At 40.1% G+C, this 27702-nt stretch overlaps 1 protein-coding gene across 15 annotated transcripts in view; it reads right to left on the reverse strand.

The window, feature by feature from the left end:
* Nucleotides 1-1465: 1465 nt before the first annotated feature.
* Nucleotides 1466-27702, reverse strand: part of DLG2 (discs large MAGUK scaffold protein 2) — a 983561-nt gene continuing 957324 nt past the window's right edge. For 12 of the 15 annotated variants that reach the window (XM_054269774.1, XM_054269773.1, XM_054269776.1 and 9 more), the window contains 8 exons: nt 27326-27371; nt 24499-24540; nt 15393-15443; nt 14538-14639; nt 13505-13677; nt 12703-12812; nt 7415-7506; nt 1466-6670 (listed from right to left, as the gene is read on the reverse strand). In XM_054269774.1, the coding sequence (XP_054125749.1) occupies nt 6564-6670; nt 7415-7506; nt 12703-12812; nt 13505-13677; nt 14538-14639; nt 15393-15443; nt 24499-24540; nt 27326-27371 (723 nt within the window). In that variant the 3' untranslated portion in view covers nt 1466-6563. The remainder of the gene's footprint in view (nt 6671-7414; nt 7507-12702; nt 12813-13504; nt 13678-14537; nt 14640-15392; nt 15444-24498; nt 24541-27325; nt 27372-27702) is intronic. The other 3 variants (XM_054269782.1, XM_054269785.1, XM_054269787.1) reach the window with 2 other exon arrangements.

Here is a 27702-nt window from a genome sequence, read left to right on the forward strand (position 1 = left end):
AAAGTGAAATGAATAACTTGCTTATGCTAGATAGACACCTAAATTCTTCTGAAAATCATGGTGAAGTGACTTCCTTAAAATGGATCTGGCACTTGGAGGTATCTGTACAGCAGAAGTATCTGTACTGCTCACCTACCTTGTAGCTTTGGTCCCAGATAATTATCCAAACTGACAGATAGTGTCTTTCAAACCACAGGTTTGTCCAATGGACAACTGGATCCAGATACTTGGCTGACTGTGTGAAGGAACCATTAAAAGGCAGTGGGACAAATGAGAAAATGTGACCATTAGGGATATACTCTATGCCTGGCCAAGGCAAAAGCCTGGCAAAGTTTGCCACCCCTGTCTGAATTGATCATCACAGCATGTCTAGCTTCCTACAGTTTTAAGTACTTTCTGTCTCCAATCCACTTTATACAGATTGTTTTCTAAGTTTCTCTTGTTTCTGCGGAATATAGTCTCAGGAATTGGCTCAGATTTATCTAAAGAGAGGATGAAGAAGAAAGTACTTTAATAACAGATCCTGCTCAATGTCAATTGTTTGGATTCTCTCCCTCTTTTGAATCTACTGGAGAAATCTAAAACATCCCAATGAATGTTTAGATGATTAACCATCCCTGTGATCACACATGTACAACCCTGTGGACAGAGTTTTTTCCCTGTAGTCGCAGTTGTGGCCTCCACATGGAGGCTCTGTGGTCCTCTGCAGACTGCAGATAGTGCTGTCTGTGTCAAAAGCAGTGTCCCCATACTGCTACTGCCTCTGCTGGGGACTGACAATGTTCACACAGCCTCCCTGGAGCCCACAAGCCATCTGCAAAGATATTCCTGGAATGGACAAACCCCAAGGTTCTTGAGCTGTTGGGATCCCATAGCACAAATGAGTTTATGCTCCACTAAGCTGCTTAGAAGCAGTTATAATGCAATTATTACAGTCCTTTTCCCCATGGCTCTGTAGCAGTGTCATAAACATGGAATGATTATTTAATTATAAAAAAAATTCTGGTAATTATTCATCAAGATGCTGATGATACTGAATTCACAGCAGAACTGTGGTAGGGAGAAAGTGGCTGTACTTCACCAGAATGAATCTTCTTGGTGGCAACTTCCACATCAATGTGAAGTAAAAAGGAAATAAAAAGGGCAAGAAGGAAAAAGGTGTCCTAGTCTTAGTCACTTGTGAAACCATCCTCCTAATTCCAGACTTGCGTCAGTCTTGTGTGATAGATGTGATAGAATCTTAGGACAAAATAAAAGCATATTTCTCTTTTACTATTCTGCTCCAAGGAAAAAAGACAAATTATGCCTTGTGAAGAAGCAATTTGCTATAAAGTGTAAAAATGCTTTAATATTAATATTTTATAATAAAATTCATGACATATTTATAAACACTCTATCAAGCATTTACAACTCAACCACAGCTGAGAGCTTGGACTGGAATAAATAAGCAAGGACACAGCTAGTATGAAATATACAGCTTAATTTTTATAATTGTGTGTGCTTTATTCTTTACACAAATGGAATGGATGCGCAAAGTATTTACACATAACAGGAGTGTAAGCTGGACAGGGTGTTTTGTAAACTCCAGTTCAGATTCTGAGTACCCCACACTACAGCTGGACTGAGAAACATCCTGCTAAAGAGACGCACGCCGGACATTGTGCTGGAGGGAGCAGCTTGCTGCACTCAGAAATTCAAACTGGCCAATTCAAATTTAGGAGCACAAATCCAGAAATTAAAAGGCTATCCCACTAAGAGCCAACAGTGTTGCCATTTTTTTTTCCTTTTTTTTATGCTTTTCCCCCCTGCACCAAAGACCTTGCTAGGATGCTGGCTCTCAAGCCCAGAAATGCTGTTTTACATCACGGCAAGTTGCCTGTGCTGTAGGGCCAGAAGGTGTAAGCTGCTAATGTGGTGTGAGAGATGATGGATCGCCTCTGGTGCTTTTCACCTTAAAGGCAGGGTCTCAGAAAGGGCCAATGAAGTGGTAGTTCTATAGCTCTTGGTGAGGTGTCAGTGCAGCTGAAGCCTTCTGCAAATCCATTTGGCCCTTGGGGTCTTTTTGTTAGCAATTTCACAGCACTGGCCTCAAAAGGATCTTGGTCCATTACTTGGCCCTCTGGTTGTTACAGTAAAATAAGCAGTAAATAATGATGGAAAGTGCTGAGCCATTGTTTAATCAGGTGGCCTTGGTGTTTTACAAAGATGCAAAAAAATCAGTGTGATGAGGAGGTGGATGTTTAACTTCAGGTGGTATGAATGGGATGGACTCCATTGAAATCAGAGGAGTGACTGTGATTTCCACCAGCTGAGGATCTAGGCCAGCTATATGCTGGATAGATTTTATATGTTATCTGTTGTTAGCTTTGATGCTGATTTGTGTCCTAGAATGCAAACTTTCTTTTTTTAGCATAATAACCTCATCCTTTTTCCTGAACCAATTGACAAAATGTCTGATTTTTAATGGGAAAGAAAAAAGTTTATTCCACCAAGGAAGGGGCTTGAATGCAGTTGCACAGTGTACCACATGCATAACATGACAGGCAAAATGTTCAAGAGGGAAAATATTGAGATTAAAAGCTGTGAAGGATAAAAGACCACTTTCTGTGAACATGGCAGATATTATGGCTTTAAATCTGCATCTGAAAAAGGAGGTTGATACTTTTTCCTCAACACAGGAGGATATATATCCTCAACACAGGAGGATATATATATATGTATACCTACAAATATCCTCATGTGTTTTCACTCACTAAATCCTCTACTCAGGGATACAATTTGAAAAACAAAAACTAAAATATAAGAAAACCAAAACAAAAATACAATTTGACTGGGTGCTGATGAGCGAGTAACAGTGAAGGTGTAATGCCTTCATTACAATTTCTCCATAGAAAACTAATGTAAATAGGTAGGTGGATGTTGTATACCTAGGACACTGTTGCTGGCTCGTAGTGGTTATTAGCTGAGGTACCACACTGCTCTCCAGGAAGAGGATTTGTAATTTCAGTGCAATGGAGAGATTTCTTATCCTTGACTTTCACCGAGTGGTTCTTAGGACCCTATCCACACCGGAGCATCAAACCATGCTAGCTACAAACACAATTACATCACAGAATATTGATCTAGAAACAGCCTTTACTACCAAAGAAATTACAAAGCGCTAGCATGGACAGGGTACCTCTGTAGGAAGGTAGGAAGGGGGATTAAGCAAGAAAGAGGCTCTTCCACTGGTCGATGGTCAGACCGTAAGATCAGTAAAGAAGTGCCATTCCACTGAGCCCTGTTAGCAAGCTCTCAATGAGTCAGTGCATGGAAGATTTTTTATTTTTTTTGTTTGTGGCAAGGAAAAATAATTCATTTGTAATATTGCACATCTGCACAAAGCTAGCAAGATGTAATTGTGATCATTCATGGGTGGACAAAAAGCTGTGATAATTTTGATTCTGCTTAGACCCTATGGTGCTACACACTGTGCCAGAACATGAGATATAGCACCAGGGGTGTGATCTGGCACTTTTCCTAAAGGGTCCAGCATTTGCATTGGTCTCATGGTTAGACGCTCCCAAGTCTTTAACACGGACAGAAAAGGAATCTGATTATGCTAAGCTGTGTTAGCACCAATATGGAGTCAGGCGCCAATTGCTGTGGGTTGTGAGTCTGGACTTCTTTTTCACCAGATGTAATTTTGCATGAGTCTTATGCTTTTCTTCCTCCTCCCACTACCACCCAGTATGATCTGAACAGCTGCAATGCAAAAATGGACTGCAGCTCTTAGGATGCTGCGACATGGAACGCAAAACATCAACACACAAAACAAATGGGAGTACAAGTCCTAAGGGAAATAAGACCTCTCACTGATTCTCTTGACGATTTGTTTTTAAATATACGTTTTATTTAAAAAAAAAAAAGAAGTGCAATGTCAACTCTAAAATGGAAGCACAAACAACAGACAGGGAAAAATAAATAATGTAACTACAGTAACCAAGGACTGATGGAAAAATTGATTGTACTCAGCCGTAGTGTTACTGTTCACTGTAAAGCACAGCACATGACAAAGCAAAACAGTTACTAGTAGGATAGTACCATAAAAGGCTGCATGCTGAACTAAGAAACAAAGAAGCAGATGTGATTGATTGCTTAAAAACAGAGCTGAAAATTAGAATGAAGTTCCTGCTTTAGGATACTTGGTTTTTCAGGTCTGGTGGGCTATTTCCCAACCTGGGGCAATAGTATTTTGCCAGCATGGAAAAATCCATTGCTTCCAAAGATCTGGGGTCACTCTGTGGACTTCTGCATAATTATCCAAAATCAAAGCATTCATTAATGAATATTAAAAAAAAAAAAAAAGTTTATAGCCCTTCTGGTTACAAAGCTCTTCTGGAGACTTAACTGAAACCCTTGTTTATAAAGCTGCGCTGACCAGGCAGGAAAAATAGTTAAAGAAGTGTGAACTTCTCAGAGTTACCATAGTTGGGCAGTAAGCATGAGAGGCCCGCTCAAGAGCCAGTAAAATGCCCGTGTTTTTAACCCTGTCACTGCTGGTGGCTTTTGCAAACATCCAGCTCATCGCGCTGTCCGCGGAAGGTGCTGGGAAGCCCTGTCAGCCGGACAGGGTGTACAAGTGTAAGCTTCAGGCAGACAAGGGCCAGAGGAGTCTATTTAGCATTTGCCCTGAAGACATCCGTAAGCATTAGGGCTGCTGTAGCCACCAGCTATAAGCAATGCACTCCTGCAGTGCAGCAGAGGCAGGAGTGTAGGTTTTGTAGAGAACATGGTCCAGCAGCAGCAAAGGCAATTCAGTTTTATTATCGTAGCATCTGTTGCAGTTGTCCCCTTGTAAGTCAGTGAGGAATGGCATCACTATACAGAAGAAGGGCAATGTGAAATGAGAAAAAAAATGCCTCCTTCTCCCCTTCTGTACACCCCAGACTGCAATTCCACAGACTTTCCCCAAATCCCTCACAAATGTCTATTGCCTCAGTTTTTGCTTTTAAGACCCTTGTTGACTGTGAAATGAATGAAGATACAAGTTAGTTGGTGACCTGCCTGCAAAGAGAGGAAAGATCAAATGCTTTTGTTATTTCCCTGAGGGAAACAGGAAGAGTCATAAAACATTTGGGGATTAAGGGCGCCTCCTTCCTACAAGAGAAATTATTAGCTGTGTTTAAGCAGTGACATTTTGCTTCTGAATAGTTGTCCCTCTCAAAAATGCATTATCCTTTTGTGTTCAGAAAATTCCTACAGGGCAGTGAGTTCAAGAGATCTTTCCACAGGAGTTCATCATGATTAAACAGAGGCAAGGCAGAGGATTAAATTGAAAGAAAAAAAATATGACAACTACTCTTTAAGGAATTTTCTTGCTTGTCATTAATAATAGAGAATCTGTTATGGAAGAGGTATAATGCAACTTGATGGTCCTCTTTACATTTGACAGTCGCACAAGGGTGTAAATATTTAATCTTTCAATTAATTAATCTTTACAAAATATCTTCACAAAAACATTTTACCTATAGAAATTAGTTTCTATACATCAATATATTTTTATTTTTATAAATTATTCCATCTTTAAGTGCCTTCTATCAATATAAATGATAAAATAGACAATCAAAAATTTTAAAGCTTTTCCCAGTTGTATCCCTCCTTGTTAACATAGGTGCTGTGAATCCTCATACATGTGTCTGTCTGCATGGGAATGTGTTTGAGTGCACATGTGTGTGGTGCGAAATGCTTCCATCCTCTCCCACCCCTAAACACGATTAAAATAAACCATATTGTTGGTAGTTCCTGATGAAATAGTGCTTCCAAAGGGGGGAAAAAAAAAGTTTGACTTGGTTTCAGAAATCAAAAGATGTGCATAGTTACCAAAGTCGAGGTGTACCAACTACAAATGTGCAATGACAAGCTTGGAACAGGACCCACCTCCCAGTCAGGTCACAGAGTGTCCCCACAGTGACCTCAGTAGGAAGTGGACCAAATACTCTGAGCTTGATTTTGCAAGGTGCATGTGGCCCTGATCTAGCAAAAATGCTTAAGCCTGTGCCTAGCTTTGAGCATGGGAACAGTCCTACTGAACTGGTGGGACTGATCGGCATAGGGAAGGGTCACAGGAGACTCCGAGTCAACAGGCTACTCACGTGTAGGAATTGGGGTCAAGTGCTGAGCGCCTTGCAGGATCAAGCCCTCCGTGAGGTTCAAGAGCTGGGAACTTCTCTAAAGCAATCAACACACTGAGCTCAGCCATTGAAATTGATCAAAATGTCCGCGTGGGCACAGGAGGTGGCTTAGCTCCCCTTGACAGAGGGTCTCCATGTCAAAAGTTTATACCTACAACTCGTGCTCTGAGCACACAACAGATTTGCTTTATAAGGTAGAAGTCTTTTTGTTCCTACCCTTTGACCCATCAGTGTCCTTCATGGCTTCAAACACTTTGTGTTGTACATTCATCAAAATTCACATTGACTGCAAAGAACATAAATGCAACAAAAAAAGGAAAGCCTCCAAATAGTATATTATAGTTTTCTTCTAAATATTCTCCCGTCGTAATCAGAGGTGCAGTGGCTAATTTATAATTTTTCCTTTGAAGGAATCCAGATGAAAGGCCCAGATTGTTCTTCAATTACAAGTTTGCATTGATTATATATATCTTCTAAGCTATCTCCTTGGACAATAGCTGCAGTAGAGAAAACATATCAATATTTCTTTTAATTGATAGAAACACCATCCAGTGTCAGCAGATCTTCAGCATACTCATAGATACTTATGGAATGAGAAAGAATACTGGCATGCTGAGATGTTTATGGAAAAGTCATACCCCAACTTAGCAGATGACAGCTAAGTTCAAATCAATGGCACCTGCCTGTGGCAGAGACCCATCCCACTGCTCACACTGAGAAGACTGAGCCAGGTTAGTTCAGAGAACTAGCACTTCTGTCCTGGGAGGGCAGCACAAGAGATCCTCCCACTGTTGGAGGTCAAGCTTTACACTTCATTCAATTTAGAACCTACTTCAACAGTGAGAAGCAGCAGGTTTGCAACCTTTTGGATCTGGTTATAATATAAAATAATATATATAATATCTGGTTATAATATAAAATAATAACATAAAACTCTTGGCCGCTGCGGTTAACAAGATCAGGCCCAAGCTGACAGAAGGTAAAGATAACTATAACACAAAGAACAGGGGTTGTCTCTTAATTTCCCTCTGCATAGATACTCCTTCAGGACATCAAACTTTTGAGGAGTCAAGTGCCTCAACTGCTCTTGAATTTCAAGGAAACACTATTCTCAAGCCAGAAGTCCTTGCTCTGGGCACACCATACTGACAGGTACTCTAGCTCAAAGACAGGATTGATCTAGTAGTTTTGCAATAAAAGATTATATCTTGGGGGGGAAAATGGTATTAATAAAAACATACCTGTGAAATATTCTCCAAATTCTTGTTCTAATTTAATTGCTCGATCATAGGTTTTCTTTGCTTGCTCCTCTGTAAGACGTTTATTCATTTCCCTAGAAACATGGAGGAAGTAATCAAAAAGTTTAGATTCTTGCTAGAATGGTTTTCAAAAGGCATGCTCAACTGAATCACAGATGGATTGAGATTGGTAAAAGAATGAAATGGTAAAATTCTTATAACAGTTCATGGACAGCTTCAATATTTTCAATTTAATTTCATTCTCTGTAGTACAAAATTACTTCATCAGATTATTTCTCATTTCACTTTTCTCCACCAAATTTTTATCTTGGGTTCAATACTCTATATTTTCAACAAAATACAAGGCCTAGGTCTGGTAGCTGCTAACTGAGATAGGCTTGAGACACCAGGAGTCCATAGACAGGTCTGGAATCCGGGATGTCCCATAGTCTGAGCACTCAGCACTCCTGCCTGAAGCTCTGTCAGGAACCTCTGTGTCTCTCAGACTTAGCTGAGCTGGTGGTCTCAGATGGGTAAGGTTGTACTGAGCACTTATTCTGTGCTAATAAATATTAAAAAAAAAAGACAGATGGTAATATTCTGGTTTCTTCAGCGTTTTGTTATTTGATGTTATATTTCTGTTTCAACAGAAACACTATTTAATAACTTTAGGAAATTAGTTGTCTTGCCCATGCATGCTCAGGTATTACATGCTCATTCATTGCTTTATACTCATATGCCTGTAGATGTCTAAATAGAGTTTGCTTGTTCTAGCATTTTTTCCCAGCGTAGATTAATTTTTTTTCTTAAAACATGACAGAAATTTTCTGAGGCAACTAGGAGAGCATAAATCTGATTTTATGCCTTGCACTGAATCATGTGATTACGTGGTAATGGACTGTATACAGTATGGCATGGGTGATGGATGTCGGAAATTATGGACATGATAGTGTGAAAAGAAAAAAGCTCTATGAAGTGCACAACAGTATGAACTTGCTACAGCTAACACCTACTTGACTTCTGAAAAACATCCTGGGAGATGTCCAGGATGCAAAAAGGAGTTTCCAGAAATGGCTTAAAACTGCCTACATATACAAGTAACTGTATAGCTGGGAACGATGCTTAGAAAAATCTCTTTGCAAGTACTAATGCCATGGAGAAGGCAGGTTCATAAAATGAAGGCTAAGAAAGATTTATTTTAAAATTTATGTCAGTTATTTGTAGATTATATAAAAAGGTTTAATATAATCCATGTGTTGTCCTGCTAAATTTGTAATAATACTAATTCTATTTATCGGAAAGATTGCTATCTAATCAGGTGGACTTCACATCAGATACCCCTGCTTTGGGTGACTTAACTAAAACTCTGTCTTGTAGTGGGATATATCTCTGCAAATTCTTAGGCAAACAACCTTTTCATCTTATGGGCACTTAACCAATATTGTAATGCTGACAACATCCTCTTCCTTTCAGATCTGTTTCTGGTAAATTTTTGAGAAGTCTTTCTCAAGATCTTTGAACAGCAAAAAAGATAATACAAATATAAAGAAGTGTTTAAAATAGGAAGTACTTTGAAACAGGTAGAAATTTGCATTACACTTTTAGGTTATAGATTTGCCTGGGGTATAAAACCATGCTAGTTGTATTCCTGACTGCCCATTCTGTGCCCTTAGAAGAGAGGATGGAGAAGGGGGAGGATCATGATGTCCATTTTTCAGAATGAAATTAAAGTGCTGTCATACTGGAGCCCCATCTATTTCTTATTTCTTAGTTGGGGACCTGCACAGCTGGTGAATTCAAAATATAGTGCGTATTTTCCAGGGCTTTCCTCCTCTCCCAGTGAAGAGCTCACCCAGGCAGGTTCTTTCTTATTCCATTTCTCATTCCCATGGTCCCACCACTGTCCTCATTCCTCTAGAGAGAGAGGCTGATTGGAGGGTATGAAAAAGCATGCCTCTGGGAGTAAACCAGGTGGAGCCATGAGGAGAGAGATGGATGGATGGATGGATGGATGGATGGATGGAAGGAAGGAAGGAAGGAAGGAAGGAAGGAAGGAAGGAAGGAAGGAAGGAAGGAAGGAAGGAAGGAAGGAAGTAAGTGATGGAGCAGTTTGTTTACAGCAATGGCCATGTGCTCTTTCAAGTGCAGGTGCAAACCTGATTTATGATCCCTTCACTCTTGTTACCTCCCCTTCAGATGGCTGAAGGGCATCTGAAGGGGAGGTAAGAAGAGTGAAGGGATCATAAATGAGCAAATGAGCATATGCATAAATGAGAGACTACAACTTTATGTGCTAATTTTGATGAAAGATAAAGCTTTTGTCTATGTTCCTCTGCATCTTGTGATTAGAAATTTCTTTGTCTTTTGTGTTTTGGCTTTGCTATTGAAGTAGCTTTTAATTAATTTGTATGAACAGGAGTAATAGTTATGACAGATTAAGCTCTAATTCTTTCTGTGTTGCAGTACTTAAATACCTAAAAAAGACTGAATCACAGAATCATTAAGTTGAAAAAGACCTCCAAGATCATCAAGTCCAACCTTTGACTGATCACCACCTTGTTAATTAGATCACAGCACTGAGTGCCAAGTTCAGGCATTTCTTGAACAGCCCACTTGTTTTATTGTCCTAAGTGAAGTATTAGCATTGCTTTGGTTCATCAACAGGATGATTGTCATAATATTTTGCATCTTTATAATGCCATTCAGTCTATTCAAGGATTTGCTGTTCTAACATCAAATCAACAAAGCCTTTATGTTATTGCCACTTTTCTGGCTCTGCCTGATGTAGTTTTTCAGAGTAAGGGCCACTTTTATTTACTTTAAGTTTTTTTTTAATCACTCCAGAGGCAATGACAGCATTAAACAAATAATGGAAATGTTTTATGAATGGGAAAACTGTATGTTAAGATCTCTGTTAAAACAATCAGTGCAGAAGGTGGTCTATCAGACTACTCTTCCCCTTCTATACAGCAACAAAATCAGAATATTATTGAATTGTAGGCTGGAAGAAAAATCAGGAAGTCAGGATGGTGCTGTGCAAGCACCAGATATTGTGCATCATTCCTTGTAATGTGGCTGGACATACAACAAGCTCATTGCCAAAGGCAGGGCCTAGAACAATGCATATTCCAGGGATGGGTCATGTTGGAATTCTCCAGCTCCATGACCAGTGGCTGCAGGTACACTGTTACCATCACCAGACACACATCTGTCACAGGAGGGGGAGTGCCAATGTTTTAGCTGTCAAACACAAACCCCTGGCACTACCTGGCATTTGCAGAGCAATGGGGGAGGGGAATCACAGAATCACAGAGTCATGGAATCACCAGGTTGGAAGAGACCTTCAAGATCATCGAGTCCAACCCTTTCCCTAATACCTCAACTAAACCATGGCACCAAGTGCCACATCCAGTCCTTTTTTAAACACATCCAGGAATGGTGACACCACCATCTCCCTGGTCAGACAGTTCCAGTACTTGATTGCTCTCTCTGTAAAAACTTTTTCCTAATATCCAACCTCTATTTCCCTTGATGCAGTTTGAGGCTGTGTCCTCTCTGGTTCTGTCAGTTGCTGCCTGGAGAAAGAGACCAACCCCACCAGGCTACAACCCCTTTCAGGGAGTTGTAGAGAGTGATAAGGTCACCCCTGAGTCTCCTTTTCTCCAGGCTAAACATCCCCAGCTCCCTCAGCCGTTCCTCACAGGGTTTGTGTTCCCAGCCCCTCTCCAGCCTCGTTGCCTCCTCTGGATGTGCTCGGGTGTCTCAATGTCCTTCCCAAACTGAGGGGTCAGAGCTGGACACAGCACTCAAGGTGTGGCCTCACCATTGCTGGGTACAGGGGAAGGATGAAGGGATGACCTCCCTGCTCCTGCTGGCCACACTGTTCCTGACACAGGCCAGGATGCCCTTGGCCTTCTTGGCCCCCAGGGCACACTGCTGGCTCATGTTCAGCTGGCTGTCACCAGTGCCCCCAGGTCCCAGAAAACCTCCAGGTTTTCCACCTGGGCACTGTCCAGCCACACCATCTCCAGCATTGCAGGGGGTTATGGTGGCCAAAATGCAGGACTCAGCACTTGGACCTACTAAACGTCATCTTACTGGACTCTGCCCATCCATCCAACCATTTGAGGTCTGTCTTCCAACAGATCAACACATGCTCCCAGCTTAGTGTAGCCTGCAAATTTACTAATGAAAGACTCAATCCCCTCATCCATGTCATCAGTAAAAATATTGAACAGAACTGGCACAGAGTTCAAAATTTCACCGCTATCACAGTAAATTAAGCTGATAGCTCTTGCATAACTGTAAGTGTATATGGAAAACAATTTGATAACGATATATTTTTTCCTGAATTTTAACTCTGTATAAATATCAATTCCATACTTCTTCTTCAGCCTTCTCTCTGTGACACTAGATAATTCCCACTCCTCCTCTGCCAGCAGGGTGGGACCCAGAATCATGCCAGCACTCCAGCTGAGGCCGCAATAAAACAAAATAGCAGTCTATTGTGTCCTTACACAACACTGATATGAATACAGCCCACAGTGGTAAGCTTTTTTTTTTTTGCAATCACATAACCCATCCATTTGTTTTCCTGTGTGATCTACCTCAACTGCCAGATGCTTTTCTGCAGTGCTATAGCTAAATTATTCCCTGCTGGTACTCATGCCTTTCATTGTCTCCCCTTTGTCTGTGCTGAAGTTCATCTAACTGATCTTACATTGAGTTTTGCTCTTATCCCTTAAAGTATGTGCCACCTCCAACAGCCTTGGCAGCACGAAGCTGGTGCCTTCTCTTTCACTCTATTGTTATGTTTGCCCTTCTCCAGTCCCATGGCACCTTGCCTCTCCTCTTACAGACCTGCAGGTAAATGAAGGGCTGGTGAAGAGGAACACACCTCAAGTATGACACAGGTTTAGCCCCTGGTTTGTGCCCTTGGCCAGGCTGTAAACCCCAAGAGCACCTGAGGGTGCATGGGACAAGCCAAGCTGTGTGAGTGAGTCCCTGGTGAACTCATTGCACGAGTTGGAGCAAGTACACCAAGCATGGCAGGGAGTCCTTCGTGGTCCAGCACATAATCCCACGTGTGCCAGTCTGAAAGGTTCAAAGCTATGGCCTGTTCCTTGAGATACCAGGATAGAGTGGATGACAGGTTTTAAAGGCACTCTTCCTACTTCATCTCATTATTAATAATTTTTAGAGAACAAGCCAAATGTAGACTCAAAACCTGTGTGGTGCCACTTGAAGCTGTATCTGAAAATAATAAAATGCTTAAAGAAGTTTATACTCACATCAGAGGCTCCCATGATTTGGGCTTAATGAAGATAGCAATGGGATAGAGTTGTGCAACTTGTAGTCGTTTGATAGCATTTCCTGACACATCAAGTATACAGTGCTTGCCCTGTTGGAAACAGATGAGCATGTGTTTATTTTTGCAGACTTTGCTAAAGATAGGAAGCAAATCAGTGACACAGTGCCCTGGAATGGGGCCATTACTGGCACACCAGGGCAGGAGTAGCCCAGGGTACAGGTTCCACTATGCTGTGTTCTTTCCTTTGCTTTGGTGCCAGTATAAATATGCACTGGTGATATGAGAACAAACTTGGGATTTATTTTTTACTGGGGTGAAATTTGCAGGGGCAGGAGGATTTTCTTGAGATGAGGAAAATAAGTTCATAAAAGCAATAGGATGTCCACAGCCTAAGTGATTAATTCAGTTCTTGTTTACGTCAAAGCCTCCCTGTGTCACCTGAGGCAAATAATTTAATCTTTCTGTGGTTTTTTCTTTTGCCTCAATGAATGTGATTTAGTTTATCTGCTCTTACAGAGAGAAGAGTAGAGGCTGTTTTGAGGAGTACTTGAGGCATTGTGTTAGAACCCTGAATCCACGGCACTACATCCAAGTACAGACAGTGCCAAGGATGATGTCATTCAAAGTCGGAGACTCCACTTGTGGAGTCATTATAAAACCTATAAATATTAGGATGCCGTTTTGCAGCTATTTTATATTTTTGGCAGAGAATCACGTCTGAGACACAATGTGGAAACAAAACAAATCATGTTGCACCAGCAATAAAACTACTGTCAACCTACCCTTTCTGCCACAAATCTCACAGACTGCACACTAGTTCCATACAAATTATCATTGTACTGCCCAGCTTCTATAAATTTGTGCTCTTGGATATCTTTTTCCATTTGTTCTCTTGAAATGACAAAATGATAATCTCTCCCATCCACTTCATAGTCACGCTTTGGCCGTGTGGTATCTGCATGAAACAAAAGACAGAAGATGAAGAAGTCTGCAAAAACATTAAGTGCAAAAAATGCAGCCATGGTTTGCTCAGTGAAAAATGCTGGGTCTGCTCTGCGTGAGGGCGCTTCACATCTGAGAGCAAATCTCTGGCTACTACATATTGTTTTTAATGGATGCCAATAAAGCTGTCTTTTTGTAGTAATACCTTCTGATGTTTACCTCCAATCAATACAGGCTGAAATAAAATCAGGGTTTAGTGGAATTCCACTTTTTTCAGCAGAATCACACATAAATCTCAAATATAAAATGCATTTTGCATTTTATATTTTAAGTTATTACTGTGATAAAATGAATTGTGATCTTATCAACTCAATTTAGCCTTATTTATAAGCCTGATTCTGTTCTCATCTCTAGTAGTTTTAAGTTAGTGTATTGCCAGAGACAACCATTTAAAATGAAGTACAACTGCAATTAGGCCCTCAAATAAACAGCAAGTTCTAATTGTCCAAGATATAAATACTCTCTTTAATTCAGGGTCTAACACTGCTTTCTGATTCAACAGTCTATATCTCACACAAATCACAGATTATTTTGTATATTTATTGGTGGATGCTGTGCAATTGAGTTGAAACTTTTACATTTTACTAGAATTTCAAACTTTTCAGAATTTTTTTCCCAGACGTCCACAACCTTTAAAAAATGGTTTTAAATTTATTCGTTCTTTTTGCCTTTTCTGTCTGATGAAAAAATGACTTTTGAGAAACCCAACTGTGCATAATTCATGGATGCTGCTCTCATAGAAATTTACCTAATGTGTGGCACCAAGGGATAACGTTCACTCAGCTGCAGAACTGGGAGGAGAGTCATACTTACGTGGTACACATGAGCCAAACTTATCAGGGAACTCAGATATCAAATCATCGTTGATCCGATCTTTCATAGGACCCAGAATAATAACTGGCCTGGTGTAATTAACTGAAAAGCAAAAGGATCACATTTTGATGGTCTTACCACAATAATAAATAAATGCACCCAAATATCACTAACCAGAGTTGGTGTCTTTATATATGAAGTGAAAATTTAGGTGCACATTTTTTGATGAATATTATATTTCTTGGCATGGAAAAGGGAAATGGAATAACTACCACTGCAGAGCTCTGTGATGGTCCATGCACAAGTCAAATGACTGTGTAGAAGCATAGATATATTTGCTACCACTCAACAAGGCTACTCCCAAATGCTTGCAGATGGACTCTTCCATGAAGTATGGAAATTGGTATATTGTACCCTTTTTTTCACCTCAAGTTATGTAAGTGCATCCTCCATTAAACCAGATGGATGTGCTCCCATTTTAGGTTGCCTTTCCATATGTTTGTCTACCCTAGACAGTGGCATATATCACATGAGAAGCAAAATAATAAAGGCTTTCCATGTGACAATATTGCAGTAAATCTAGAAAATCTACATCTACAGTATTTTGTAGACTGATTCATTTTCTGTACTAGTCCATGAGAATGAACTGGGGAGAAGAGTCCTGGGAATGTTAAGAAGTGGTGGCTTCCAAGGAATACCACAATATCAGGGGTTTTTCATATGAAAATAGACTGAGTGTCCAAGATAAGGAAGCCACAGTGAATCTGGGACTGGCAAGGCTTACTGCTCTGCTGGCCCCCAAATTCTGAAATGAAAAACGTAAGGAAGAGTGATAGAAAAGAAGATGAAACTTACTTTCCTGTCTTGTGACAGGTTCATAAGAAAAGATGCAGTCCTCTTGGCCTCCTGATGAGAGAAGAAAGAGAAGAGATTGAAGCTGATGAGTAACATGTCAGGTACTTAAGTTTGATAAAATGCTTCACATAGAGACAGACCAGATTCAACACTTCTATCTTGATAAGCCTCTCACCTGAACCATTCCAAGTCCATTATAACTTCCAGGTATGGACACAGTTTTTGTCTTCCCCACCCTCCCCTTCCATGTGTTTCAATTCTATTTACTGAAGTTGGACTTTTTTATTGATGGGCAACATAGCTTTATTTGTCATTTGATACAAGGCTGTTTATAAGGACGGTGCAGCAATTTAAGAAGCAATGCTTTTCCTATTGTTAAGGCCCTAACATGTTGCTGCAGGCTAAATCAACAGGCTACCTAGACAGAACAATTTTTATGTACAGAACAGATATGTATTTTGGTTGATTGTCCTTCAGTGCATAGCTTCCATAGTCTAGTGTGTTCACAGCCTCACATCTAGCTATGAGCTATTTTCTGATCCTTATCCTTTCTCTGAACACAAATCACAGACTCACAGAATGGTTGGGGCTAAAAGGGACTTTCAGTTTCTGGAGATCATCTAGTCCAATCCTCCCCTGCTAAAGCACCTAGAACAGGCTGTACAGGATCATGTCTAGGCAGGTTTTGAATTTCTTCAGTGAAGGTCTCACAGCATTGTATTGTATTATTGTATACATTTGTCCTCCCTATGCCCTTTCAGGACAGTGCTGTTTCCTCATGGTGATATTTAGGGAACTAAAGCAGAGAAATTTGCCATGAGAAACAAGTGGCACTAAAAGGTGCAGGTGTGCAGTCCTGATGCACTGCTGTTCTCCCATCCAAGGGAGTGAAAGAGTAGAGGGAGGAGGATTCCTCACCTAAAGCACAAATAATTCCTGCTCATTTCCCTTTCTGGGTCACTGTCACATACTTGGTGCCACATGAGAGCTCTGGCAGGTTCTAGATACAAATTAGCAAATTTTAAAATGATGACTTTATTTTTGCTCAGTTCAGGGTTAGTCTCTGAGAAGATCCACAGATGGGTGGAAATGACAGGACTAACTCCTGCCTAGCAATGGTGCTGAAGCAGCAAAGATGAGAACCTAATTTTTAATAAAAGGAAGAGATTAGAAAGCATTTGAAGATAAGGCCACATAACATATGAGGAGTGTGGACAAGGGGTTTTCTTTTCTGTTTGCAAATGTTTGATATTGTAATCACTTTTCTTTGGCTTTTTGCAAAGTTGGAAACCTAGAATTATTATTACACTTGGTTGTATGCATCACATGTATTGGTTTCCCTTAAAGCTCTCAGTAAATTTTAGAGGTGATGTAGAACTGGGATGTCTCATTTCTCTGGAGATGAAAAAATCCACTCTTTAGGGTGGACTGGGATGCTCTTGCACTGTCTGTCCCCTACTCCACAGGAGCCAAGGCTATATTTTTCAACAGCCTGAGAAAGTCAGTCTTAGGGTGGGCAATGAAGCCATCACATACCAACCAAATGGAGGGGAGCCTGTTTGTACAAATACCATCTTAAACTTGGTATTTGTTTCAATAGCAAACAGATCCACAGCAGGAGTTTCATCTCACCAGTTTCAGAAACCTGGGGCTTGAGTGCTTATGTCATGCTAGTCCCTAGATACCTTTTGGAGCCAATGGCTGCCTACAAATAGGCAAGCGCTTAGTCTAAGACATGACTCATCTGACTTATTTTACATGTCTACTTTGTGAGGAGAGAAAAAGTCAGAAGCCTGAATTTGTCTCCATTGTCCCCTAACAGCATTTAAGCAGCAAAGCCAGATGCAGACATCTGCAGTGAAACAGCAGAATCTCATGGAAGTGACAGTGTCAATAGCAATTGGAGACAAATAGACAATAACTCTGAAACTATTGTTTGTTTTTTTTTTTTTCTTTCCATGGACTAATTCTTGGCTTTGGCACAGATTTATAACCAACACTGATAAGCCAGCACAGGTTTTACTTTCTTTTTTGTCCAGTCTCTGTCAGACATGTTCCCATGCTAAAGCTTTTGGTAAATCCACACTCTCTGTAGGGTATGGTCTAGGGAGAAAAATGAGCCTGTTTTACAGATGTCTTTTGAATTTGTGGCCAGATTGAAGGCAAAGAAAAATTCTCCAGCACACTAAAATTGTGCTGAAGTTTAAGCCATTGGAAAGTGTAGCAGTAAGTATGGAGAAACTTTGAGGCTGACTGTGATATACAAGAACTTAAATACAGACATTTTCCTGAGGTAAGGATCTTCAGGCCTCAGTTCCAGACTCAAAATGGGAATGTGACTGGGGAAAAGCTGCACCATTTCCACTATTTTTCTTTTCTGGAAAAAGGACTAAGGAAGCTTAAATTTCTAAGTGAATAAAGTCCTGCCATGTACTGTCCAGACAAAATCCTGTAGGTCCTCAGAGGCTGTTTTGCATGTTAACTATAGCAGATGGTACTCTTTAATGATCTCCACTCAGTCAGTACTGCAAGTAGTCCATAAAGTATTAAGTGTAATGAAGAGCTCTAGAGTCAATCAATGTTCAGGTTGCTATAACCTTGTGATGGCTTTGAGGTGTAAGACACAGTGTGAAATCCATCAGGACACAGGCTCTTATCATTTGCCTAAGCCTCATTTAACACCCACATTAACAGCTTAATTAGCACAGGTTAGCTGTATTTATCTGGAAAATCTTCATGACATTTAACAGATAAAACAAAACAAGAAAAAAAAAAGAAAAAGACCTTTCTGTAGGATTTTGGTATGTTCCCCTGTTCTTCAGTAAAATCCCATCAAGTCAAAAAGAGAAAAAAATAAATAAAAATAAGGGAATGGAAGAAAAAAGAGGGGAAAGTTTCCTAAATGTAACACACTTATGGGTAAAATTGTTGGAGAACTTTCACTTTCTCAGGACCACTCCCTGCTTCTCTTTGCTCTGGGCTTGCCTGTCGGCGTTTTCTCATGCTTGGGAATAGAAGAATAACCTGGAGTTTGTTATAAGTCATAACCTCTATAAACCTCTGGGCAGCAAGATCCTGTGCTGCCAGATAAATTTCACAAGGAGTCTTAATTTAATCTTTTAAAGGGATTTTATGGGGTTTCAGATGGGTAGCTCTGAAATGGACTTAATGTGATGCCTCTGTTTTTCCTTTTTGATTAGATGGCAGAGACCCTGTGAAAGTCTCAAACCCAGTTTCATTGCAGACCTGCTAGATATCAGGCATTTTTCATGTAACCCATAAGAAGGCCCCATTTCCTGCTGCCTTGCCAGAGCATCCAGGGCTTCCACAGGTCTGGTGTACCTGCACCCTTGTGTGGGTAATGGGGTGGGAGAGCTGCTGTGACCCGCCATGGGGCAGCCTCCATGTAAACACCCTCCCTAATCCAGCAACCTGGGCAGTGGAAATCAATAGATTTTGGCATCCTATTTATGACTGTGAATGAAAACATCTGAAAAGACATCTAAGTAGATAAATTAAAAAAAAAAAAGTACTACTAATGAAGACAGCTAGAAGTTATTTATGATTTTTAAAAAATCAAAGAGAAGTTTTGGGTTCATTTAAATGGTTGGACTATTGGTGGTGGTTACCATCAATACACATATGAAATTCTTGTAGGTGAGCCAAATAATTTAATTTTCAAGCTCTTGTCTGAATTTTGTTACTCATGTGGATTTAAAATCAAAGAAAGCTTATTTTACTGCCACCATCCATTTAGGTTTTGGGATAACATATGAATTACCTGGTATTTGCAAGATCTTGGTGAAATCAATTTCTTTTGCACAGGCCACACTGGACAATATCCTAGCCTCTATTTGGTTCAAAATCCCTCTGCTGGGCTCTATTTATATGAACATATGATTTTTGGAAATTTTTTGATTGATTTTTTGGAATTTATTTGTGAAAGGCTGGAAATCCAATACGTAAAATGATCATCAGTTTTCTGAGCAGGAACCAAAGACTCAAAAGTTGTCTATGGGCAAAGATCAATACAGCTGTGTGGGTATAAAATGAGACTTCAATACTTGTGCCAGTTTGAGTATACCTGAATAATACAGTAATTCTGGGAGCCAGTGCAAGTGTCCTTATTAATCAATAACCTATTGTAATAATCAAGACTCCTTTAACCTTGTTGTAAATCTTCAAATCTCATTAGAAGAGTGACTTGCTGATTTGCTGACAGAAGGTAAAAATTTTTTTCCTATCACTTTTCCTTATTTTTAACTTTTAGTTATGTATTGCCTCTCTAGGTAAATGGTGCAATCACAACCAGTTATGCAATTAGACTAAACAGATGCAACAAAGTGTGCGTAATTTTGATGACAGCTGTAAAAACCTTTACTGAACTATATGCATGAGTGTTACAACACATATGCAAGAGAGAGACTTGAAATTCATGCCCATTATGAAAATCATGTCTCACAAAATAAAAACTGATGAGTCCATGGTAAAAAATCTGTCCTTATAAGCTTGATTTGAAAAACAAATCAGAACATTTTAAGTTACAGAGCTCAAAATAAACTTTGAATCATGGTTTGATTAACTGGTCCAGGGATAAGTCAAAATTGGCTGTATGCGTCCTTATCACAAAAAGAACAATTTTCTAGACCAGGACTTTATACACCACTCTGCAAACTTGGCTTTACTGCTGAGAACAGGAACAAATAAAACAACACAGACCTCATAAGAGCGTGGCTGTGTGATTCAGCAGCAGCTGTGTAGCAACTCATCCCCTTCAAGATCAAGCCAGCATTTTTTCCTGGCCCCAAAATACTATTATTTATACAGTGTTACATTCTACTCTCAGATGTGTCTGTGGTTTGCCCTGAAATTAATGGAGCTGAAGGTTATCTACTGGGAAAAAGAATATCCCACTGTTGGCTCCAGCCCTATTTTTTATAACAAACCAAGTGTTAATGGCACCGGTAGAAGAAATCTGGTTTACTTTTTGCCACTTCTTCTTAGTGGCTTAGAAGTGGTCAAAGAATTTTCTCTTCAGACCACATTGGAGGACTTTCAATTATATTTTTGAAGTAAAAATATATCTGGCTTCTGTTTTTAACCCTGGAGATATAAGCAGTACTTCAGCTAAATACTCAAAATTTTAAGAAATGCATTTTTAAAAAAAAATAATGAACACATCAGAATATCTCCCAGAAAAAGCCCAGTTGATTTGTGACCCCCACCCTATTCCTCACTGTCCAGGTCACAGCCTGGACATTTCTCAGAATCCTTCAATATTGCTGGTTTGGAATGGTTCTAGGAATGATCAAGTAGTACAGGTTTTGACACTAGCTACTTTTCACTAAATGGTCATCATAAGAAGCAAAAGTTAGAGAAATATGTTAAAACAATTGCCAGAGACCCACTAGAAAAAATGCAGAACACCTCACTCTGGACTCCAACTGGCCTGTTTTTATAGGGATATATGAGAAAGTCTGCAGGAGAACACCCTGCATTTGCCAGTCATTTCTTGCCCACACCTGTTTTCTTTGTTTTGGCCAAGGTGTGAATTGATGATTTCATAAAATCATGGAAGCACAGAATCATTTAGGTTGGAAAAAACAAGTCCTACTCTGCCAAGTCACACTAAACTGTGTCACTGAGCATGTCATTTAAATCCCTCTAGGGATGGTGAATTAACCATGTCCATGGGCTGCCTGCTCCAATGCCTGATAACGTTTTCAGTGGAGAAATTCTGTCTGTTATCTAATCTAAATCTTCCCTGGTGCAACTCAAGGCCATTCCCTCTTTCTGTTGCTTGTCACTTGGGAAAAGAAACTAACTCCACCTCACTACAACTTCTTTTCATCTGCTCCTCATCAGACTTCTGCTCCAGACCCTTCCCCAGCTCTGTTGGCCTTCTCTGGATGCACCCCAGCCCCTCAGTGTTTTTTGTTGTAGTGAGGGGCCCAGAACTGGACACAGGGTTGGAGCTGTGGCCTCACCAGTGCCCTGTACAGGGGGACAATCCCTGCCCTGCTCCTGCCGGCCACACCAGTGCTGATCCAGGCCAGGAGCCATCGGCCTTCTTGGCCACCTGGGCACTGCTGGCTCACGTTCAGCTGCTGCTGACCAGCAGCCCCAGGGCCTTTTCCACCAGGCAGCTTTTCAGCCAGCCACTCTGCCCCAGCTTGCCACAGCTCAGAAAGCAGTGGGGCAGGCAACTGTTTTCCTCCTGCTAATTTTCTGGGGAAACAGAAAAGAAAGGAGGCACAGGGACAGGATCACAACCCCATGAAAACCCCTTGATTCCTCCAGTGGTTTTCTATTTGCTCCCCATTAATTTTCCAGCTTTACTTGTTTTCTCCTCTTCATGTCACCAGTATGCTCTATGTCACCAGTGCATAGTTTGAGGGCTAGATGAGTTTTGAAGTCAACAGACATGGTGTCCCTGCAAAACAACTTGTAGTTGTGTTCCTCACAAGCCTCACCTTGAACACCCAGACTCTCCTCAAAGTGGCACTACAGCACACTGAGAAACAACTCTGCAACATGGCTGGGTCCAAATGGAGTTAATACAAACTTGGTTCTGTGGCAGTGGCTGATGCTGAGCTCCATTCCCAGCTACCCAGAGGCAAACAAGAATAGGAGAAATACTCACTGCACTCCTTTTTTTTTTTTTTTTTCCTCCATTCCTTAGGAATAAATAAATCAGGAGGCAGTGAGGAATACTTTAGGAAGTCTTTGAGGAATATGTCTGGTAATTATTCGTCCCATATCAGAGATGTTGATAAGCTTTTACAGTGCAGCACCCTTTCTCAACAGTCCCACAAAGTGAGAACTGTAGTGAAAAGAGAACTTCCTTTGACAGGCCTCATCTCTTTTCCCTCCAGCCCCCACAATTTGTTGATTTCACTCTCAGACCACCTGCCTCTCACTCTCATCTGATTTTTGTTTGTTCCTGACACATAATTTGTCTAGGGGAGATTGGTTGTGATGAGCTGTGCAATGGGATGTACTGTCAACATACCAGATCTCAGATCTCTTTGCCAGAAGATTCAAAGGCTAATCATCTGGACTTGGGAGGACTTTAATTCTCCACAGGAGATATGCTGATGTACCATGGCCAGGTGGAAATTGAACACAGTCAGGTTAGACTTCAGGTGCCACCACGGCATTGAAAACAATAATTTCCATGTGGGAACCACAGCTGCTAATTTGTCATGGTCATGCCTTCAAATATCATGTTAGCACACTCCAATGAATCCTTAGAAAATGAAATCAGGCCCTTTGGGCACCAGGTTCTGTATTTTAAAGCCTCCCTCATTTGGCATAACCTAAGATGGGCTTCCTCTGCTTCTTAATGGCATAGCTATCCTGTGGGCAGAGAAGAAATCCCTGCCAGCATCTTCTCCACCAGGCAGAAGTTGTTGGTAATACCAGTAATGTGTGGGAAAATCCAGCCAACAAGATGCTGCTGGAGTGAGAGCACAGCTTGTGCAGATGGAAACCACTCTAGAAGGAGGGCGACTGCCATGGGCAGCTGTTGCTCCAGCACTACTTTTTCTTCCAAGTATCTGTGTTCCAGCTAACTTTCCCAAATTGTTTCTATTACCTTTCTTGCACCTTAAAAAAACCACTTTATTTTAAGCTATTACACAGCCAATGAAGGACTGGCTACCTGGCCTGTCTGATGATTAAATTTGGTAACAGGCTTTTGTGGACATGCCCCAAATATTTGGCTGCAGCTGGGCACTCCTATTAAGGCTGCTCTTTGGGGCAGTTCATCAATCTACATTCTTCTCTGGGCTTTTACCCTGAGCTCCCCCTGAAACATTCAGGTCTGGATGAGATTTGACTTGTGCAAACTTTTGAAAATGTAACCCTTTGATTAATTTCTGATTGTAAAGTCAGAGAAAGAGCATGTTAAATCTCAATATAAATATAATCAAAAATTAAGTCTGCCTTTCCTCCCAAGTGGAGGACACATTAAAAATAAACCAGTTCAGAATTGGATCATGGCAATTCAAGAGTGCCTACCATTTTCTTGTGACTCTGGCAATTGTTTTCAAGGAAACCTTTTCAATACAAGAGAATACAAACTAATTTACCATTTCTGAATAGGATAAGGTTAGCTGTTTTGCTGAAACAAACCAGTGTTTATCAACAGAGCTCAACTGCTGTGTTATACCAGGACTAGTAAACATGAGGTATGATACCATTGATTACCTGAATGTATGTGGGTGCTTAGCACAAGTGCTGAGTGACTGGTGGAAAACTTGATTTGTTAAGCAAATGGCTTGAATAAATGAAACAACTGGGTGATCTAGCAAGCACTCTGTCATTTTAGTTATCTTTTATTACATTTCTAGTCATTTATTTAATGCCTTTTTTTTTCCTGTTTTTCAGAATATCCAAAAAACAGTGATATTTTTTAAATTTATGGGCATTACTAAGAGTTACCCAGAACATACAATCTACTTCTTGGTTATGTGATCACATGGAGTCTGTAAATCCCAGCAATTCAGACTGCAGGGTTGGGACCCTCACCTACATGGTATCAGTGACATTCAGTGGCAGTGCCTAAGCAGTGAAGGTCTATCTTACCTTGTTTTAAGACTGCAGTATGAATTAGGAAATCTGTACTGTCAAAATTAAGGGCTCAATAAAATTTCTGCTACTGTTTCTTGGCCATCCATATAGGCATGCAGAAATGCAAGTAAAAATTGTGACCTTGTAGAAAAGATCCCTCTTACAGATTTGACTATGGTTGTGCAGTAACTTTACTCTTAAAAGATCATCAAGAAACTTCCCCCCACCCCCATTGAAATAAACTTTTGTCACTAAATGAAATAACCCTGACTTGCATAGGCTACCCAAAGCCAGGTTTAGTTTTATGTCCCTCATACATCATAAGTAACAACCTTTCTCCCTTCTCTTATAAAGTTTGCCAATTTTCTTTTATAGCTTTGTACTCAAGGCATGGTCATAAATTTGAATTCCAAGCCATTTGCTCCAGTGATCTTTTTAACGTTAACAAAAGAGTAGCAAGGAGAGAAACAAAATAAAAGAAACGAAACAAGCAATGCAAAATAAAAGGACTCTAATGAAAGCAGTAACTTACTGTAGCTACTTTCACTATCGCTGGCATTAGAAGAAACATGTTCTGCAAGAACAGTACAGCAAATTAAAGAACATAACCAAGCACCACAGAGCTGCAGAAACTTAAAAGAACTGCCACAGTCATGCAAAGGTAGTTATGCAGAGCAGAAATAAAAGCAGTGCAGTGACATCACCTGAAAATGCTCAGATATTTTACAGAGATAAAATGAAAGCTTTCTCTCTTGTGGCATTTCAGAAAGAGACTGTATGTATTAGCTACTGATATGTGCCATGGCAAAACGATGTCTTTTTGTGGTAGACAGTAAATGACATCTCTGATAACTTCATTTCAATGTATATTATGATCAACTTGGATCTCTCTTGATGTCTTGAGCAATTTATTGAAATGCAAGCATCTGCTGATATTCTGCACTATCAGTGATGTGCATCATTAATGCATTGAAACTATTCCTGCTAAACTTCTAGCCTGTGTCTGTCTTTAATCACTGTGCACTATCCCACAGGACTGTGCACAGAGATTAACAGATTAACATGACAGTTATTTTGGTATGAAATACTGTAACTGTATCTAATCTATCCTGTCCAAACAGGGGAAAAAATAAAGAAGACAAATCCAATGAAAAAACTAAGGAAAAAAAAGAAGAAAAATATTTTTCCAGATATTGTCTAGCCTCAGGATTTGAGCTGGAGTTTGAAAATCTTTAGCAGACCAGTCTGGATGGGTGAACATGAATATAAGAAATATGATGGGTCGGTCTTCTGGTTTGTCAAGTCAGGTGTCCTGTTTCTATAACCATATTATTGAAAATAATTCCAAAACTGTAGTCAGCAGACTATTTATGGACAGTAAGACCATGCTATATGCTCTCCAGGAGGTCTGCAGGACCACATTAAACAGTTTTTTTTTTCTGGTAGAAATGCTGATTACTTTGCACCTGAAAGATATTTGGCAGTTGAAGCTTTTCAGCTGGCCCAGGACATTTAGAAGCCAATAATGGCTGTACATCTGGGAGCACCCTGGGTTAATGAGAAAGGCAGGAACAGTGCCAAAGTTCTCTGCAAGGTGCTGCCTTCCATCCATGTACCAACCTGATGGCTTAGGGTTCATAGATTGGGAATGGTGGGGCTACTGGAGCAGCAAAAATGGGAAGGGATGATATCTGATAAAAACAGTAATGGGAAACCTTGAAACAGCAATGGGAAATCTTGGGCTTAGGAAGAAGCTTTTAAAAATTCAACTCATATTTTGAAGAAAACAGCATAATAACTTTCAGACATTTCATAGCAAGTTAACAAGGGTTATCTCAAAATGATGTGCTATACAGGACCCTGAACAATTTTATTTAAAAATAACAAATATCCTTAATAGTAAGAACTGTCATTAAAAAGCATGTCTGAGTTGAAAACTAACAAAATTTGGATTGGTGAGACTGTCTAGAGGTGTACCAGTAATTTAAAACTAGGTGCAATATTAATACAGGCATTACAGCCTATACAGCACCTCGGTGCTACTTTGTTCCATATCAATTTGCAGAATTCAGGTAACTTTCAAATGGTTGGATGTTATGGATTATTGTCTTTGTAAGGACACATATTCAGGAAGGTTGCCAGATCTGAAGTATTTTACTTTTCTCTAGCAGGGAAGGATCTGCATTTGTTGCTAATGAGCTGCTATGACACTTAAATGATCACAGAATTGTTAAAATTCAGATGGCAGTGACATTTGCTGTCTATCACTGACAAAACCAGTCTTGCAGAACTGTTCTTCCTGGTACAAGAGATAAAGCTTTCATCTTTAAATTGTGAGCCACTGCATGGCGTTAAGTTAAACCATTAAAATGTTCCTTCAACAATTCAGTCAGAAACAGAATAATCTCCAAAACTGTGTGCATAGATGTGCATTCCTGCAATTAAAAAGCACACACATAACAGTAGGCAATGCAACACTAACACACATTTTGCTCCAATTACTTGGTGCTTAAGAAAAGGAAAAACAACTGAGGAACAAGTAGCCAAATGCATGCAAGTGGCATTTTGTTTACATTATTTAGCTCTGGATACAGAATTTAATATAGCTATATATGTGGAAGTCAGCAGCAAATATTTCATTCTATGCAGTTTTTCTGGTTCACATTTTGAGGAAGAAAAATTGTTTCTGAGCAATTATCTGACACATTATACACTCTGCAATGCCAAGTCTTGAGACAGGATTGCTGCATCAGAAAAAAAAGATTGATTAAGGTTGTGTGACAGAGAATAGGTTGCTAATGGTGAAAACTGGTCCAAAATTAGCTTTGGAAAATGCAAGATCTTCTCTAGCCTGCAAATGACTTCTTCCATTAATAACAAATACAAATCTAAAAATTCAGCAAAGTAACAAACACTCCCATGCAAAAAGCTGAAAATGCAGAAGCAACAGCATGAACTAATTTTCTATTGATCTCCTCAGGATGTGATCATGTTAAAATGTTTAATTTTCCCTTTAGATGGAGAGGGAGGGGTTGTTGCTGAAAAGAACAGTCTAGGCAGCAAAACGCGTTCTAGGTATGCTACTCTACAGAACTGCCATGATGGGAACAATAATATACTGTCAGAAACAAAAGGTGTTATTACAAAAGAAGTGAAAGTGTCTGCTTGATACACTGTATGTTATTTAATACCGTCATGCAGAACAGAACGATTGAAACATTTGTAAGGCATTCACAGCTGGGTAACAAATAAAACTCTATCTTGTGCATGCTAGGAGTGGAGGGTCCTCAGAGAAGAAACAGAAGCCAAAACAAAACAAAACAAAAAAGGGTTTACAGTGACCATTCCTGGGAACTTACTCAGAGTCTTTGTTCCATAACCGTCGTCACCTAATCCGGGGATGTCCTGCACGGAAGTCCCCAGAGAGAGCAATGAGAAAGGAAGAACAGCCGCAGAAGAGGAAGGAAGAAGTCAGTGGAGTTGAAATGGATACTACCATGACTGACCATGTTGATTGAGCAATCTGGATCCCTGCCTTTTCTTTATGAAACGAATTTAGACCCGATTTCTATGGAAATTCAGCCAAAGAAAGAGGCAGTGACTGTGAAATGTGCCTTTTGGAGCTGTGAGGAAGAAGGAACAACCAGATATATAAAGTTCCAGAAACTATCCTACCTGGATAAATTTAGGACAGAATTATTAAGAAAAAAAAAAGTGAATATTTGGGCTTGGAACT

This window comes from Melozone crissalis, unplaced genomic scaffold (genome assembly GCF_028551555.1).
Source record: "Melozone crissalis strain CALT ecotype California unplaced genomic scaffold, PUWL_Pcris_2 ptg000008l_1, whole genome shotgun sequence".
In the NCBI taxonomy this organism is placed as follows: Eukaryota; Metazoa; Chordata; class Aves; order Passeriformes; family Passerellidae; genus Melozone; species Melozone crissalis.